Here is a 17,371-nt window from a genome sequence, read left to right on the forward strand (position 1 = left end):
CTGACCTCGTGATCCACCAGCCTTGGCCTCCCAAAGTGCTGGGATTACAGGCGTGGGCCCCTGTGCCCGGCCCATGCTTTGACTTTCTGACTTTTCCTAAACATCCCTCTTTTTAAACAGTCATTTTACTTTAGGACCAGATTTTACCATATAAGATCTTTTCTTACATAAAATTTCTTGGCTGGGCATGGTGGCTCATGCCTGTTATCCCAGCACTTTGGCAGGCTGAGGCAGATGGATCACCTGAGGTCAGGAGTTAGAGACCAGCCAACATGGTAAAACCCTGTCTCTACTAGAAATACAAACATTAGCCAGGTGTGGTGGTGCGCGCCTATACTATAGTCCCAGCTACTCGGGAGGCTGAGGCAGAATTGCTTGAAGCCAGGAGGTGGAGGTTGCAGTGAGTCGAGATTGCGCTTTTGCACTCCAGCCTGGGGGACAAGAGTGAGCCTCTGTCTAAAAAAAAAGTCTTTATAACCTTTTTTTTTTGCATAGCTAGGAACCATGGCCCTAGGCCTCATCTAGAATCTGGTGGTTTCAAGGTAGGTAAATAGAACAATTTTCAAAAGTCAAAGAAGCTGTTTATGACCTTAAAGCTTGTATGTTGATTTTTGTATTCTGCAACTTACTGAATTTACTTTTTTCAATTTTAAGAGTTTTTTGGTAGAGTCTTTTTTTTTTTTCCTATATCAGATCGTATCATCTGCAAACAGGAACAGTTTGACTTCTTCCTTACCAATTTGGATGCCCTTTATTTCTTTCTCTTGCCTAATTGCTCTGGCTAGAACTTCCAATGCTATGTTGAATATGAGTGGTGAGAGTTGTCATCCTTGTTCCATTTGTTAGAGGAAAAACTGGAGCTTTTCCTCATTCAGTATGATGTTAGCTGTGGGTTTGTCATATGTGGCCTTTATTGGGTTAAGGTACGTTCCTTCTGTACCTAATTTGTTTGGGGTCTTTTATCATGAAGGGATGTTGAATTTTATCAAATGCTTTTTTCTTCATCTAATGAGATGTTGGTATGGTTTTTGTCCTTCATTCTCTTGATGTGTTACATTACTGATTTGTGTTCATTGAGTCATCCTTGCATCCCTGAGGTGAGTCCTACTTGATTATGGTGTATGTTCTTTTTGATGTGCTGTTGGATTCAGTTCACTAGTATTTTGTCGAGGATTTTTGCATATACATATTCATTAGGAATATTGGTCTGTTGTTTCTTTTTTTCTGGTGTCTTTTTCTGGTTTTGATATCAGAGTTGTGCTGGCCTTGTAGAATGAATTTAGAATTTTCTCTCCTTCAGTATTTTGGAATAGTTTGAGAATAATTGGTATCAGTTCTTCCTTACAAGTTCAGTGGAATTCACCTGTGAAGCCATCTAGTCCTGCACTTTTGTTTGTTGGGAGACTTTTATTACTGATTCAATCTCATTACTCATTATTGGTCTTTTCAGGCCTTCTGTTTCTTCTGGGTAGTGTGTATGTGTCCAGGAATTTATCCATTTTCTCTGAGTTTTTGAGTTTGTTGATGTGTAGTTGTTCATAAGTCTCTAATGATCTTTTGTATTTCTGTGGTGTCAGTTACATGATGACTCCTTTTTTAAAAGTTTGATTTTTAAAAATGTTTTTATTTGAAAAAGATAAGGCACCAGAGGAGTGAGTTCAGTTCTCAAATAGAAGCTCTAGGAGCCTTTGTCTCATTGGCAACCAGCATGTGCTATATTTTGTGTGGTCGCTGTTTTATGGTAACCGAGGCTTACTGACATAACAAAGGGTGACTCTAGGAACCCCTTATGAATTGTTGAACAGAGACAGTTTCTTATGAGGATGCGTCGGAAATTGGCAAAAGGTGGGGAAATACGTACATGGGAAATGGGAAATATGTCCATGAGGCTGCCCCTTGATAAATTGCTAGCTTGTATTTTCGGAGACTAGGACACCATGGCTGCCTCCTCTATGAATATGGAAAGGAGATAATCTTTTTTTTCTTTTTCTTTTTTTTTGAGACAGAGTCTTGCTGTGTCGTCCAGGCTGGAGTGCAGTGGTGTGATCTTGGCTCGCTGCAACCTCTGCCTCCTGGGTTCAAGCAGTTCTCCTGCCTCAGCCTCCTAAGTAGCTGGGATTACAGGCGCTCACCACCACATCTGGCTAATTTTTTGTATTTTTATAGAGACTTGCTTTCACCATGTTGGTCAGGCTAGTCTCGAACTCCTGACCTCATGATCCACCCGCCTCGGCCTCCCAAAGTGCTGGGATTATAGGCGTGAGCCACCACGCCCGGCTGGAAAGGAGACATCTTAAAGGAAGAAGCCCTTTAGGAGAAGGGAGAGAGTTTATGGAAAGTAAAACCATAAAACAAGGTATTGTTTCTTTTAAAGTTTTCTTCACTCATCGTAGGTGCTGTGGAGGCAGGAGTTGCGAAACAGAGACCCTGCTGTCTTCATGAAAGGTGCTTTTTACTCAGGCAGTCAAACACAAAGGAAAATAAGAAACAAATATGTGATACAGTATGTTAGTGACATGTGCTAATAAGACAAAGCAGGGCAAGGACAGTGAGTGGGGGGTTTGTCTCTTTAGGTGGACAGAGAAGGCCTTTGGCCAGGATGATGTGAGCTCATAATGAGAGTGTACTTCGGAATATGTTCCAGTAAGCAGGAGGAGGACGATGGAGGCCCCAAGATGGAATGTGCCTGGTGGGCCAGGAAGGAAGCCAATGTCACCAGAGATCATGACAAGAAAAAGAGAGGTCATGACATGAGGTCAGAGAAGGTTCAAGTCGGAGCCAGATCATGCGGGGCCTCGAAGGCCTTAGAGAACCACTGGAACAATTGTAGTAGAGGAACTTGCATTTTAAAGGGATTTTCTTGGCTGCTTGTCTGTAGGCTGAAAAGTAGGGTGAAGGCTGGAAGGTTGGTTATAGCTGAACCAGGTGGTAGCAGTGGAGGCAGTGAGAGGTCAATGGATCCTGGGTATCTTTTAAAGGTATTTGCAGGCCGGGTGCGTTGGTTCATGCCTGTAATCCCCGCACTTTGGGAGGCTGAGGTGGGTGCATCATTTGAGGCTGGGAGTTTGAGACCAGCCTGGCCGACAAGATGAAACCCTGTCCCTACTGAAAAAAGAAAAAAAAAAGAGCTGGATGTGGTGGCATGCACCTGTAATCCCAGCTACTCGGGAGGCTGAGGTAGGAGATTTGCTTGAACCCAGGAGGCGGAGGTTGCAGTGAGCCAAGATTGTACCACTGCACTCCAGCCTGGGTGACAGAGCGAGACTATCTCAAAAAAGAAAAAAAAAGGTATTTCCAGTACAATGTCCTAACAGATTAGATGTGGAATGTAAGAGAAAGAGAGGATGACTACAGGTTCTTGGCCTGGCACCAGGAAAAACCACATTCTCGCTACCTGAGATGAGGAAGATGGAGAGGAGCAGATTCTGTGTCCACGGTGCACATATAGTTGCACGTGTGGATCCTGGGCTGTTCGTTGAATGTGCATGTCTGCATTTGCACGAGGTCTGGAAGGAGAAGAGAACTTTGGGGCTTGTTATCATTTAGATGCTGTAGAAAGCATGAGGATGTGAAAGAAGTCACCAAGGAAGGGATGTGAGTCAAGAGGAGGACTTGCAGTTAATTTCTGTCTCCTTCAAAGACATCACCTTGACCGGGTGCGGTGGCTCACGCCTGTAATCCCAGCACTTTGGGAGGCCGAGGCGGGCGGATCACAAGGTCAGGAGATCAAGACCACGGTGAAACCCCGTCTCCACTAAAAATACAAAAAAAAAGTTAGCCGGGCGCTGTGGCGGCCGCCTGTAGTCCCAGCTACTCAGGAGGCTGAGGCAGGAGAATGGCGGGAACCCGGGAGGCGGAGCTTGCAGTGAGCCGAGATAGTGCCACCGCACTCCAGCCTGGTGGACAGAGCGAGACTCTGTCTCAAAAAAAAAAAAAAGACATCACCTTGAGGGCCACTCCCTTGCATCCAGGTTGCTGCAGTCACCCAGAAGGTGTTTGGAATTTGTCAGGATTGCTTTTCACCTTGAAGGATATGTTCCTGAATAGCTTTGGTGGTTGCAGATCACTTTAGCTTGAGGATAGATTTAATTTTAGGGAGCCTTGACAAATCATGCCCATCCAACTGTGGGATTTAATAATGTTTGTAATAAATTAATGTAGTTTTATTAAAGTGAAATGTGACTAAAGTGCCGTTATGTTGATTTTTGATTTTTTTTTTTGGCTGAAACTTAACCATTGGGACAAAATATTTTTAGCGCTTGAGTGGAGACCGTTGGTTGGTTAGGAGCCTTGTCCCCATGTGCAGGTTCTGGCACAGAGGAGACCATTATCCTGAATGTAGTCACTCATTTGAACAACCGACCTGTAAGCGATCCATTTCTGATCAGGGCACTCTCCTCACCCTGGCAAGCTGGAAGGCATAGGTTTTTCAATAGGAATCTCTTTTTTTCTTATTTTGTTTTCTTTTTTTTTTTTTTGTGAGACGGAGTCTTGCTCTGTACCCCAAGCTGGAGTGCAGTGGCGCGATCTTGGCTCACTGAAGCTCCGCCTCCCGGGTTCACGCCATTCTCTTGCCTCAGCCTCCCCAGTAGCTGGGACTACAGGCACCCGCCACCATGCCCTGCTAATTTTTTTTTTCAGTTTTTAGTAGAGATGGGGTTTCACCATATTAGCCAGGATGCTCTTGATCTCCTGACCTCGTGATCCACCTGGAGCCTTGGCCTCCCAGAGTGCTGGGATTACAGGCGTGAGCCACCGCACCCTGCCGGAATTTCTATATCCAAAGTTCACGACACCCTACTCTGATCTCCACCTCCTCTCCTAGCGCTCTTGCTCCAACAATTGCTCAATCTCATGGTGACTTCCAGCATCTCAATCCCATCTCTGACAGTCCCTCTTGTCATCACTCCCACATTCACCCAGCGGAGATTCCACAGGCTTTTGATCTCATCACTCTTTTGCAAAAACCTGGAACAACTTTCTTGCGCCTGTCTCCATCATTCCCGGCCAAAGCAGCCCCAAGCCTGGTTGAACCTGACTCTGCATCTGCACTGGAGCCACTACACGGGAGCAGGAGAGAAATCCCACAGCCACGTGCTTCGAATGCACAGTACAGACCTCAGATGTGCACCCCACACACCCAGTAGTCTCACTGTGTTCCCTTAGTGAGTTTTTGTTCCTCTTCTCTGAGACAGATATTTCCTCAAATACCCCCATGCTGCCTTGTCTTAGCTCATGATCTTGTTTCATAGGTTAGGAAAACAGAAGCCACCCAAAGGGAACATCCTCACCTTCCTACCACCAGGTCTACAAACCTGCCAACTCAGGTGTCATCTTTTACTTCTTTTTCACGTCTTTTTTTTGTTTGTTTGTTTTAAATAGACAATGTCTCACTCTGTTGCCCAGTCTGGAGTGCAGTGGTGCTGTCATAGCTCACTGCAGTCTTGAACTCCTGGGCTCAAGGGATCCTCCTACCTCAGCCTTCTGTGTAGCTGGGAGTACAGGTGTGTGATCCACGCCTGACTAATCCCTGATTTTTCACAACTTCACACATTCAGCTCATTCCTTCTGTCTCTCATAATCAGTCTTTTCCTGTCAATACCTATCCCTGTTGCTGTTACAAATACTCTTAAAAAAGAAAATCTTGTTCCCTGGCTTGCCTTGTCCACTGTAGCAAGGCCCTTCCTCTGCCTTTGTAGTAGAGCTGCTCTGACTCTGTCTCCACCTCATCTCCCCCAGCTGCACCTTTATCCTGTCTCAGTGTGGCTTCCTGACACCACCGCTCCAGTGAATCGGCCTCATCAAGGCCATCAGCACTCCTGGTTGGACATTTCTCAGTCCTCCTCTTCTTTGATCTTTTCAGCAGCTCTTGATCCAGTTGATTCCTCTCCCTGCCCTGGCTCTCCAGGGAACCACGTGCTTTTTGTTTTCTTCCTCCCTCCCTGGCAGTTCCTAATTACTCTCCTTTGCTGACTTCTGTCCCTCATCTTACTATAAATCACGGTCTCAACCAGAAGCAATCTTGCTCCTCAGGGGGCCATTTAGCAATGTGTGGAGACATCTGTGGTTGTCACAACTGGGGAGTGGGGGTTGCTACTGGCATCCAGTGGGTAGAGGCCAGGGATGCTGCTACACATCCTGTAACCCACAGGATGGCCCTGGCCCCTCAGCCGTTATCTGGACTGAATGTGAACAGTGCTGATGCAAGAAACCTTCCTCGAGGCTCCTTCCTGGACCCTCTTCTTGAGTCTTCTTTAGATCTGCTCCTAGGTGATGGAATCTAGTGCCGTTATTGTAAATACATTTCATATATTGGTGACTCCCAAGTTTCTATCCCCAGCCTGTACCTCTACCCCAAGCCACAGATTTGTATATCCCACTACTTATTGGGCATCTCTACTTGGAGGTATCTTCAGTGTCTCTGCATGTCCAGTGTGGAACTTGTGATATTTTGCCCTCTGAAACCTGTTCTCCCAGCCTTCTCTGGCTCAGCAAATGGCATCGCTTTCCACCCAGTTGCTCAAGCCATAAATGTGGGAGTCACCTTGAGTCCCCCACTCCCCCTTTAGTTAAGTCAAGAGCATTTCTGGCCGGGCGCGGTGGCTCAAGCCTGTAATCCCAGCACTTTGGGAGGCCGAGACGGGTGGATCACGAGGTCAGGAGATCGAGACCATCCTGGCTAACATGGTGAAACCCCGTCTCTACTAAAAAATACAAAAAAACTAGCCGGGCGAGGTGGCGGGTGCCTGTAGTCCCAGCTACTTGGGAGGCTGAGGCAGGAGAATGGCGTAAACCCGGGAGGCGGAGCTTGCAGTGAGCTGAGATCCGGCCACTGCACTCCAGCCCGGGCGACAGAGCAAGACTCCGTCTCAAAAAAAAAAAAAAGCATTTTCATCCATTCTTTTTTCACAATGTGTCCCACATGTGTTTGATAATCTCTGCCCACTGGCCCATCTTCAGTAAGTCCTCATCTCTTGCCTTCCACAGGTCTCTCTGCTTCTTTTGCTGTTCACCATGCACAGTTATCTTTTTTTTTTCTTTTTTTTCCTTGAGATGGAGCCTCAGTCTGTCGCCAGACTGGAGTGTAGTGGCGCAACCTCCGACTCCCTAGTTCAAGTGATTCTCCTGCCTCAGCCTCCTGAGTAGCTGGGATTACAGGCACCTGCGCCACCATGCTCAGCTAATTTTTGTATTTTTAGTAGAAATGGGGTTTCACCATGTTGGACAGGATGGTCTTGATCTCCTGACCTTGTGATTCGCCCTCCTCTGCCTCACAAAGTGCTGGGATTACAGGTGTGAGCCACCGCGCCTGGGCCATGCACAGTCATCTTTTAAATGCACTGTCATCTTTGGAATTGTCAGGAGCATTGTGTCCTCTACCGAGAGCAATGGGTAGCTTTGCCCCATGGCTGCACTAACTGGTTTGTGAAAGACAGATTGACTCTTTGCTTTTTTTTTATTCTTTTTTTTTTTTAATTATAAAAGCAGTACATTCCATTCAAATATTCAGTAGAAGGTGAAGTACAAAGCAGAAATTCCCTTCTCCTCTTGCTGCTTTCTCTCTCCCGAAACCAGGTCATGCCACTTTATTCCTTAACCCCAGGCCCCACTTTCTGCCCTATGGTCACCTGCTGTTTCTTTTGTTCCCAGATCAAACCAAGCCCTTTCTCACCCCGGGGCCTTTGTAGTGCCTTTTTCTGCCTGAAATTCTCTTCCTCTTGCCTTGGCCAAGACCTCATCATTCAGGTCTCAGCTCAGGTTATCTCTCTTTGAGAAACTTTCCCTGATGTTCCTGACTTCCATCCCATCCTCCCTCCAGCTCCCTTTATCTTGTTTTCTGTTAGTCTGTTTTAAGTCCACTGAGGACATAGAAGATGTGTCCTTGGAATCTAGCCAAATTATGTGGTTGTACCCAGTTTTTATTTTAAGGGCCTGAACACAAAGGCTCATAAGTTAAATCCTCATAAAATCTTGGGAAGCCAGCTCGGTGGCTCATGACTGTAATACCAGCACTCTGAGAGGCTGAGGCAGGAGGATTTCTTGAGGCCAGGAGTTTGAGACCAGCTTGGACAATATAGTGAGATCTCTTTTCTAAAATAAATAAATAAATAAATAAGCAAATAAATAAAATAAAAAGTAGATGAGTGTGGTGGTGCACACCTGTAGACCCAAGCTACTTGGGAGACTGAGGTGGGAAGATTGCTTGAGCCTGGGAGGTGGACGCTGAAGTGAGCCAAGATTTGCCCCTTTGTACTCCAGCCTGGGTGACAGCAGACCCTGTCTCGAAATGAAATGAAATGAAAGAAATGATGAAATGAAATTAAATGATGAAATGAAGCGATAAAATGATGAAATGAAATGAAGTGGTGAAACGAAATGAAATGATGAAATGAAATCTGTTCCTCGACTGTGAATATTTGGTTTGTGTTTGGAATTGTCAGGAGCATTGTGTTTTCTACTGAGAGCAATGGGTAGGTTTGCCCCATGGCTGCGCTAATTGGTTTGTGAAAGACAGATTGACTCCTTCCTTTTTGTTTATTCTTTTTTAAAAAAAATTATAAAAGCAGTACATTGAATTCAAATATTCAGTAGGAGGTGAAGTACAAAGCAGAAGTTCCCTTCTCCTCTTGATGCTTTCTCTCTCCTCAATTTATTCCCTGAGAATACAGTTGGAGATTGATCCGTTTGAGATTTTTAAACCCAAGATTACATTAAAAGAAACAGTTATGTACTCTCTCAGTCATCTCAAGGACACAGCACTCCTGTGTCAGGGGAGCTGCTTGAAGTCTGGAATGTAGATTTGGGGGAACAGGAATAGTAAGAAGAAAGGTTATAGCAGAGCCAGGAATCAATTTTTTTTTCTCTCATTGTTATAATGAAATGACTTATTGAAGGACCTGTTGTATAGTACATTAAAAATTCATACAGTATGGGTTGGATCCTGTCAGAAGAGTGGATTTGATTCTTTCTCTTACATTATTTTGTAACTGTCATTTTGTGTAACCTTCGGGAGGATCCCTCATGATGTTTGAGGCTATATTTAATGCTTACCATCTGGAAAGAGGTTACATGAACAGTCCATTAAAGCATGGAGGAATAGTGTCCACTCCTCGGCCTCTTGTCAGCTCTGCCTCCTCATCCCTTCCATCCCTTCTAACCCTGGACCTCTCGTCTTCTGTGCTTGCCCCCAGGTGACCTCATCCAGCCTTCTGGCTTTATCTGTGCAGAGACCGCTTCCCTGCACTTTTCTATGCAGCTGCCTACCCGACATGTACCTGGGGTTTCTGAGAGGCTTCTCAAACTCACGGTGTCCCAGATCTCCCTCAGAGCCTACACACCTTTTATAAATTTCCTAACTCCATCAGTCTTGCTGTTCAGGCCACTTATCTGGGCAATGTCCTGACCTCTCTCTCATCCACATTCAGTTAATCAGCAAGTTACATTGTTTCTATTTTCAGGAGACCTGGAAGTTGACCACTCCTCAGGCTTGCACCAGGACCCAGCCAGCCCCCAAAGCCACTCTGAGCCTGGACTTACATTGTTTCACTAGCCTCCAAAAATGGTATTTCTGCTGCATACTTGCTCCCTACCTCTTCAGTCTATTCTCAGCACAGCACTCAGAATGCCTCTACTGCTAAATTATTAGTCAAATAGTGTCACTCCTCTGCTCAAAATCCTTTGGTGCTCTCTGTCTCGTTCTGAGTAAAAGAGCCCTTGCAACGACTAGGCCCTGTGAGACTTACACCCTCCCTCCAGCTCTCACATCCTGCTCCATGGTCCCTGTCTGGTCTACTCCAGCATCAGAGCATGCTGTTCTGGAAGCTTGTGGGCATGCTTCCACCCCAGGGCCCTTCACCCGTGCTGTTTTCTCTCTAGGTTGTAGTTCCACAAATAACACATGACTCCTTCCCTTACCTTCTTCTTCACGGTCTTGCTCAAAGGCCACCCCAGTGAGAACTACTTCAACCCCGTTTAAAATTGCAAACCATCCCTGCTTAATTTTTCTCTAAAGTGCATTTCTCTTTCCAATATACTTTATACATTTCCTATTTATTTTATTCATTGTTTGCTTCCTGCACTAGTATGTCAATTTCATGGTGGTAGGGATTTGTTTATTGACACAATGAAGACACATTTGACTACATAGCAGTTAAATTATTGTAAGGCCACATTAACTAAGTTAATTATTTTCTTTTTCTTTTTTAGAGACAGTCTCTCTCTCTTTTGCCCAGTCTGGAGTGCAATGGTGCGATCATAGCTTATTGCAACCTAAACTCAAACGATCCTCCCACCTCAGCCTCTTGAGTAACTGGGACCACAAGCATGTGCCACCATGCCTGGCTAATTAAAACAAATTTTTTTAAAGAGTTGAGGTCTTGTTATGTTGCCTAGGCTGGTCTCGAACTTTGGGCTCAAGTAGTCCTCCTGCCTCGGCCTCCCAAAGTGCTAGGATTACAGGTGTGAGCCACTGTGTCTGGCCTAATTATTTTCTGGATCTTGTCTTTTGCATTTACAATGAAGGAGCTTGACCAACTTGAACAATGTGGAGATTAGGGGCACTGACCCTCCACATAGTAAGAAATCTACTTATACTGTTTGATTCCTTAAAAACTTAACTAAAAACCTACCATAAATAGTTGGTTAACTGTACTTTATATATTATATACTGTATTCTTAAAGTAAGAGAAATGTTATTAAGAAAAATCATAAGAAAAAATACATTTACTGTTCATTAAATACATTTACTGTTCATTAAGTGGAAGTGGATCCATCATCCATCACAAAGGTCTTTATCCTTGGTTTTTTTCACAGTGAGTGGGCTGAGGAGGAGGAGGAGGAAAGGGAGAGGTTGGTCTTGGTATCCAAGGGGTGGTAAAGGCAGAAGAAAATTTGTGTGTAAGTGGAACTGCACATTTCAAACCCCTGTTGTTCAAGGGTCAAGTGTATATAAAGAGCTCCCAGCAATATTAATAAGCACAAGGCAGACAACCTATAGAAAATTGGATAAAGGACAGCGAACAGACTTTTGACAGCAGAAATACAGAAATGCCTAAAAACATGACAGATGCCTAGCCTCATTAGTAATCAGGGAAATACAAATTAGAACAGTAAGGTATTTTTCATCCATTGATTGGCACAAATTACACAGTGGTAATATCTGGTGTGACTAAGGGTGTATTCCTAAGATTCTGTCATGCACTGCTGGTGAAGGTACATGCTGGCACAGGCTTTGGAGGGTAATGATAGCAATAGATATTCTCATTCGGTAATCTGTCTACTTACCTAGCTTATAAAATATTTGCACATATGCATAGACATGTAAATATAAGGCTGTACACTGTAGCACTGTCATTAGACAAGGGACTAACTTAAATGTCCAGGTCTTTAGAAATAGATCATATAAGATCTTATTAAAGGTCTATGCAAAATTATAGCTACATAATAATCAAAGAATCCAATCCATTTTGACAGCATCCATTCCAAATTCTTTGTATTTTTATTATATTATACTTTAGTTTTAAAGAAAAAAGGAAATATTATCTGTAAAATCTTACTGGAAATACACTAGTGTAGGTATTATGCCCATACTATGAAACATTACTCAGCTTTAAAAAGAATGGCCTAGGTCTACATGTATATATGGAAAGGATTTCTGAGGCTCAGTTAAATGAAAAAATTAAGCTGCAGTGTATGTGTATTATAATACCATTAGTATAACAGCAAACCCAAATGCTGTTTTACAGGTGTACACTAATACATATAAAGGTATAGAAAAACTTACGGGAGGATAACAGCCAGTTACCAGGTTTCCTTTGGGTTGGGAAGTAAAACTGGGGGCAGGGAGACATCCTCCCTATCCTCTATTTGAGTTTTTACCAAGAAAGGTGTTCATGATTTTTATAATAAAAAAGGTAAAGTATATTAATTGTTCTTTCCAAATAAAAGTCTTTGAGAAAATGATTAAAAGCAACTAAATTAGAGGTTGTGAGAAATGATTCTTAAACAGTCCATGACTAGCAAATTTTTTATATTGGAGGATTCAAATATTTGTGATCTCAAAGACTAATGGTATTTCATAATAATATTTAATAATCTTCATGTATCTGAAACAAAAATGAATTAGACATAAATGAGGGCTCAGGAGTCCTGGGGCCTGTGGCTGAGCCTCCCCTACTTACTGCTTTTTTTTTTTTTTTTTTTGAGACAGAGTCTTGCTCTGTCGCCCAGGCTGGAGTGCAGTGGTGCAATCTCAGCTCACTGCAAGCTCCGCTTCCTGGGTTGACGCCATTCTCCTGCCTCAGCCTCCCGAGTGGCTGGGACTACAGGTGCCCACCACCACGCCCAGCTAAATTTTGTATTTTTAGTAGAGACGGGGTTTCACCATGTTAGTCAGGATGGTCTTGATCTCCTGACCTCGTGATCCACCCACCTTGGCCTCCCAAAGTGCTGGGATTACAGGCATGAGCCACCGCGCCCGGCCCCCCACTTACTGTTGAATGTGTAGCAGCAGCTTCCCAAAAGCCAGCATCGTTTTTAGGTGAAAAATGGGGCTAGAAAACCAAAGTCATTGCCAGTGTTGGTGGGTGTAAGGAAGCCATGGATCTGAACAAAACCTCAATTGTTTGTATTAGAGCCAATTATCAGATTCAGTGGGATGCAAATCTTTGGAGAGCGTGTGTTCAATATGAAAATTAAAAAACCATGAACTTTCAGAATGTGGCCTTATCCCGTCCTTAAAATTTAGAAAATTTTTAGTGCATGTAGCAGCCAGAGTGAAAAATAGGTTTTTTTTTTTTTTTTTGAGATGAAGTCTCACTCTCTTGTCATCAGACTGGAGTGCAGTGGTGCAATCTTGGCTCACTGCAGCCTCTGCCTCCTGGGTGCAAGCGATTCTCCTGCCTCAGCCTCCCGAGTAGCTGGGACTGCAGGCGCATGCCACCACGCCCAGCTGATTTTTTTGTATTTTTAGTAGAGATGGGGTTTCACCATGTGGCCAGGCTGGTCTCTATCTCCTGACCTTGTGATCCGCTTACCTTGGCCTCCCAAAGTGCTGGGATTACAGGCGTGAGCTATGATGTCTGGCCAAAAAATGACTTTTTAATGGAAATTATTATCGTTAGTGAAATTTCTCAAATTTGAGGATTAGAGAGTCTTGAAAGAGTTCTTGTTTGAATGTTATGAGCCAATCAAAGTTATCTGCGTTTTTCCGTAATGAACCTCCCTTCTTAGATCCAGAAAAGATCTTCATGGTCCTTGGATCCACCTCCATTTTATATAATGTTTCTTTTTCTTTTTTTTTTTTAAATTCCCTACGCCAGTTTTTCTGAAATTTTATATATTTTTGAGTTAAAAAATTTAAGTTGTAAAAGTAATGTATATTCAGCTTGGAAAATACCAAAAGATATGAAGGAAAAAAAAATCACCCAGAATCTTACCACATAAAGACAACTAAGGCATTAGCATATTTCCTTTGATTTCCATGTGCTGTAATTTAAATTTGTCTCATTTTATGCAGTTGGAACAATATTATACAAATGTGTTATACAAACGGTTTTATATATTTCTCATTTGTAACATTGCTTTTTTTTTTTTTTTTAAGACGGTGGAGTTTCACTGTTGTTTGCCCAGGCTGGAGTGCAATGGTGCGATCTTGGCTCTCTGCAACCTCCACCTCCTGGGTTCAAGCTACTGTTCTGCCTCAGCCTCCTGAGTAGCTGGGATTACAGGCGTGCAGCACCATGCCCGGCTAATTTTGTATTTTTAGTAGAGGTGGAGTTTTGCCATGTTGGCTAAGCTGGTCTCCAACTCTTGACCTCAGGTGATCTGCCTGCCTCGGACTCCCAAAGTGCTGGGATTATAGGTGTGAGCCCCACACCTAGCCGTACCATTACTTTTATCTGTTATAACTCTATAAATATATACATTTTGGTGACCACATTATATATATATATATAATTTTTTTTTTTGAGATAAGTTTTCACTATGTCACCCAGCTGTGCAGTGATGTGATCATTGCTCACTGCAGTCTTGAACACCTTGACTGGAATGATCCTCCTACCTCAGTCTCCCCTGAGTAGCCGGGGCTATGCGTACACTCCATTACACCCTGCTAGTTTCTTAATTTCTTCTTTTTTTTTTTTTTTGAGACAGAGTTTCATTCTTGTTGCCCAAGCTGGAGCACAGTGGCGTGATCTTGGCTCACGGCAACCTCTGCCTCCTGGGTTCAAGTGATTCTCCTGCTTCAGCCTCCCAGGTCGCTGGGATTATAGGCATGCACCACCACACCTGGCTAATTGCGTATTTTTAGTAGAGATGGGTTTTCTCCATGTTGTTCAGGCTGGTCTTGAACTCCTGACCTCAGGTGATCCACCTGCCTTGACCTCCCAAAGAGTTGGGATTACAGGTGTGAGCCACCATGCCCGGCCTACCCTGCTAGTTTCTAAAAAATGTTTTGTAGAGATGGGTTCTCACTATGTTGATCATACTGCTCCCATCTTTTGATAAGTTTCAGTTTATGCTTTTTATAAATAATGCCAGATTTTTATTCCTGGAACTTCTTACCTATTTCTGATTATTGCCTTAGATTTTAGATTTACATGTTAGAGTCTCTTGATAAATAATGCAACAAAACTGCTTTGGAAACCATACCTTTATTGGAACGATGACATGACACACTGCTTGCAGAACGAGCCTGGGGCAGGAATCTCCCGAGTCCTGAACCTGCTTTCTCTTTTGTAATACTCTGCCTTCTCTTGGGATTTAAGCAAACGATCAGAGGTTCTTTGTTTAATTACAGTGTTTCCTGCAAGCAAATGAAAGGTGGAAATCCAAGGCAGAAATGTGCACTTGCTCTTCTGTTTGCTGTGGACTCTATGAGAAGGTCTCACGTTTGTGTAGCATTTCAGTTCCTGCTTTTACAGCTGAAGTAACACCAAACCACAGAACATGTAAAAATGTTTTCCTTACATATAAATATTCCTATTTATGATTTATTGTGCCACCTTTTAAAATTAATGAGTAACATTGTTACATGTGATGGGCAGGGCTTTACGCCCTCATGTAGGCTTTTCAGGGTCTCCACACTTACCCACTTTTCCAGTCCACTCCCCTGCCTCCTCTTCTTCCCCACCCACTGTGCAGTGGTCCATTGGAACTGGCAGTCTACTTTGCCACTCCTCCCTGCCATGAAGTTACATGGAGTCTCTTCCCTCCTGAGCCAGCACTCCCCTGCCCCACATAGAATCTGCAAGTCCCCCTCCTTCTATGAGACCAGCTTCCAGAAGCCTTCCAGCACCCTCTGCAGCAGCTGTCAGTGTCCTGCCCAGAGGCAATCGCTTCCTGCCCTGAGGTTCCACACACTTAATGTGGCACTTGCCTTGCTGAATGCTGTGTTTGCTCTTCAGTCTATCTTCATCACTAGACCGAGAGCAACTCTGCGATGGGGTCTGCACCTTGTTAATTTCTGTATCTTCTGCTGAACACCTGCCACTTAAAAGATATTCGTTGTTCTTTGGTCACTAAATTAGGTGAGAGTTCAGGCCTGATGTTCTCTGTGGCTTTGTTGCAGGTCTTTCTGTCTGAGTGGAAGGAGCACAAAGTTGCTCTCTCACGGCTTACCAGCCTGGAGATGAAAGATGATTTCCTCCATGGACTGCAGATGCTGAAATCTCTACAAGGTGCACATGTTGTCACGCTGCTTGGCTATTGTGAGGATGACAACACTATTCTTACTGAATATCACCCTCTAGGTTCCTTGAGTAACCTGGAAGAAACACTAAACCTTTCAAAGTACCAAAATGTCAACACGTGGCAGCACAGGCTGCAGCTGGCCATGGACTATGTCAGCATCATTAATTACCTGCACCACAGCCCCATGGGCACACGGGTCATGTGTGACTCCAATGACCTGCCCAAGACACTGTCCCAGTATCTGCTGACAAGCAACTTCAGCATTTTGGCAAATGACTTGGATGCCTTACCCCTGGTGAACCACAGCTCTGGGACACTGGTGAAGTGCGGCCACAGGGAGCTGCATGGGGATTTTGTGGCTCCAGAGCAACTGTGGCCCTACGGAGAGGACATGTCTTTCCGCGATGATCTCATGCCCTCATATGACGAGAAGATTGACATTTGGAAGATCCCAGACATCTCCAGTTTCCTTCTGGGGCACATTGAAGGGAGTGATATGGTCCGATTCCATTTGTTTGATATTCACAAAGCATGCAAGAGCCAGACTCCCTCAGAAAGACCCACTGCCCAGGACATTCTGGAGACCTACCAGAAGGTCTTGGATACACTTCGAGATGCCGTGATGTCTCAGGCAAGAGAGATGCTGTGAAAACCAGTCCAGCCAATGAAGGTGGGATTGAAGGGCTGAATGGAAGTTACAGCATTCTACTCTGATGGTGAAGTTTTTTGCCCGAGTTTCGTGTTTTATTGTTTTTTTTTTTTTTTTTTTTTATGGCTTAGCCATATGGTTCTTTGTCCACATCCACATGTACATTTGCATGTGTTCCACATTAGTTGTTAGATTTTTTTTTTTTTTTTGAGATGGGGTCTTGCTCTGTTGCTGAGGCTGGCATGCAGTGGTGTGATCTCGGCTCACTGCTGCCTCTGCCTCCCAGGTTCAAGCAGTTCTCCCACTTCAACTTCCTGAGTAGCTGGGATTATAGGCACACCACCACGCCTGGCTAATTTTTGTATTTTTAGTAGAGACGGGGTTTTGCCATGTTGGCTAGGCTGGTCCCGAACTCCTGACTTCCTTGGCCTCCCAAAGTGTTGGGATTACAGGCGTGAGCCACTATACCTGGCCAGTTGTTAGATTTCCATGGATTTGTAGTTTCCAAAGTTTCTCGTTATTGATTTCTACTTTTCTTCCATTGTGGTCTGAGAAGGTACTTGATATGATTTAGATTTTTAAAAATTTATTGAGACTTGTTTTGTGGTCTAACATGGTCTATGCTGGAGAATGGTCCATGTGCTGATGAGAAGAATGTATATTCTGCAGCTGTTGGAAGAGAAGTTCTGTAAATGTCTGTTAGGTTCATTTGGTCTATAATGCAGATTAAGTCTGATGTTTCTGTCTAGATGATCTGCCCAGTATCGAAAGTGAGGCATTAAAATCCTCAGCTTTTTTTTGTATTAGGATCTGCCTCTCTCTTTAGCTCTAATAGTGTTTGTTTATATATGTGAGTGCTTTGGTATTGGGTGCATATACACTTAAAATTGTCACATCCTTTTGCTGAATTGATCCCTTTATTATGTAATGATCTTCTTTGTCCCTTTTTATGTCTTCTGACTTAGTCTATTATGTATAAGTATTGCTATTCCTGCACATTTTTGTTTTCAATTTGCATGGAATATTTTTTTC

The 17,371-nt window shown here is 43.8% G+C and overlaps 1 protein-coding gene across 1 annotated transcript in view; it reads left to right on the forward strand.

Annotated features, from left to right (window-relative positions):
* Positions 1–17,371, forward strand: part of POMK (protein O-mannose kinase) — a 40,285-nt gene that overhangs the window by 16,854 nt on the left and 6,060 nt on the right. The window contains 1 exon segment of the mRNA XM_033232693.1: positions 15,569–16,360. Coding sequence (XP_033088584.1) covers positions 15,569–16,339 — 771 coding nt within the window. The 3' untranslated portion in view covers positions 16,340–16,360.

This window comes from Trachypithecus francoisi, unplaced genomic scaffold, assembly GCF_009764315.1.
Source record: "Trachypithecus francoisi isolate TF-2019V2 unplaced genomic scaffold, Tfra_2.0 Contig01440, whole genome shotgun sequence".
In the NCBI taxonomy this organism is placed as follows: Eukaryota; Metazoa; Chordata; class Mammalia; order Primates; family Cercopithecidae; genus Trachypithecus; species Trachypithecus francoisi.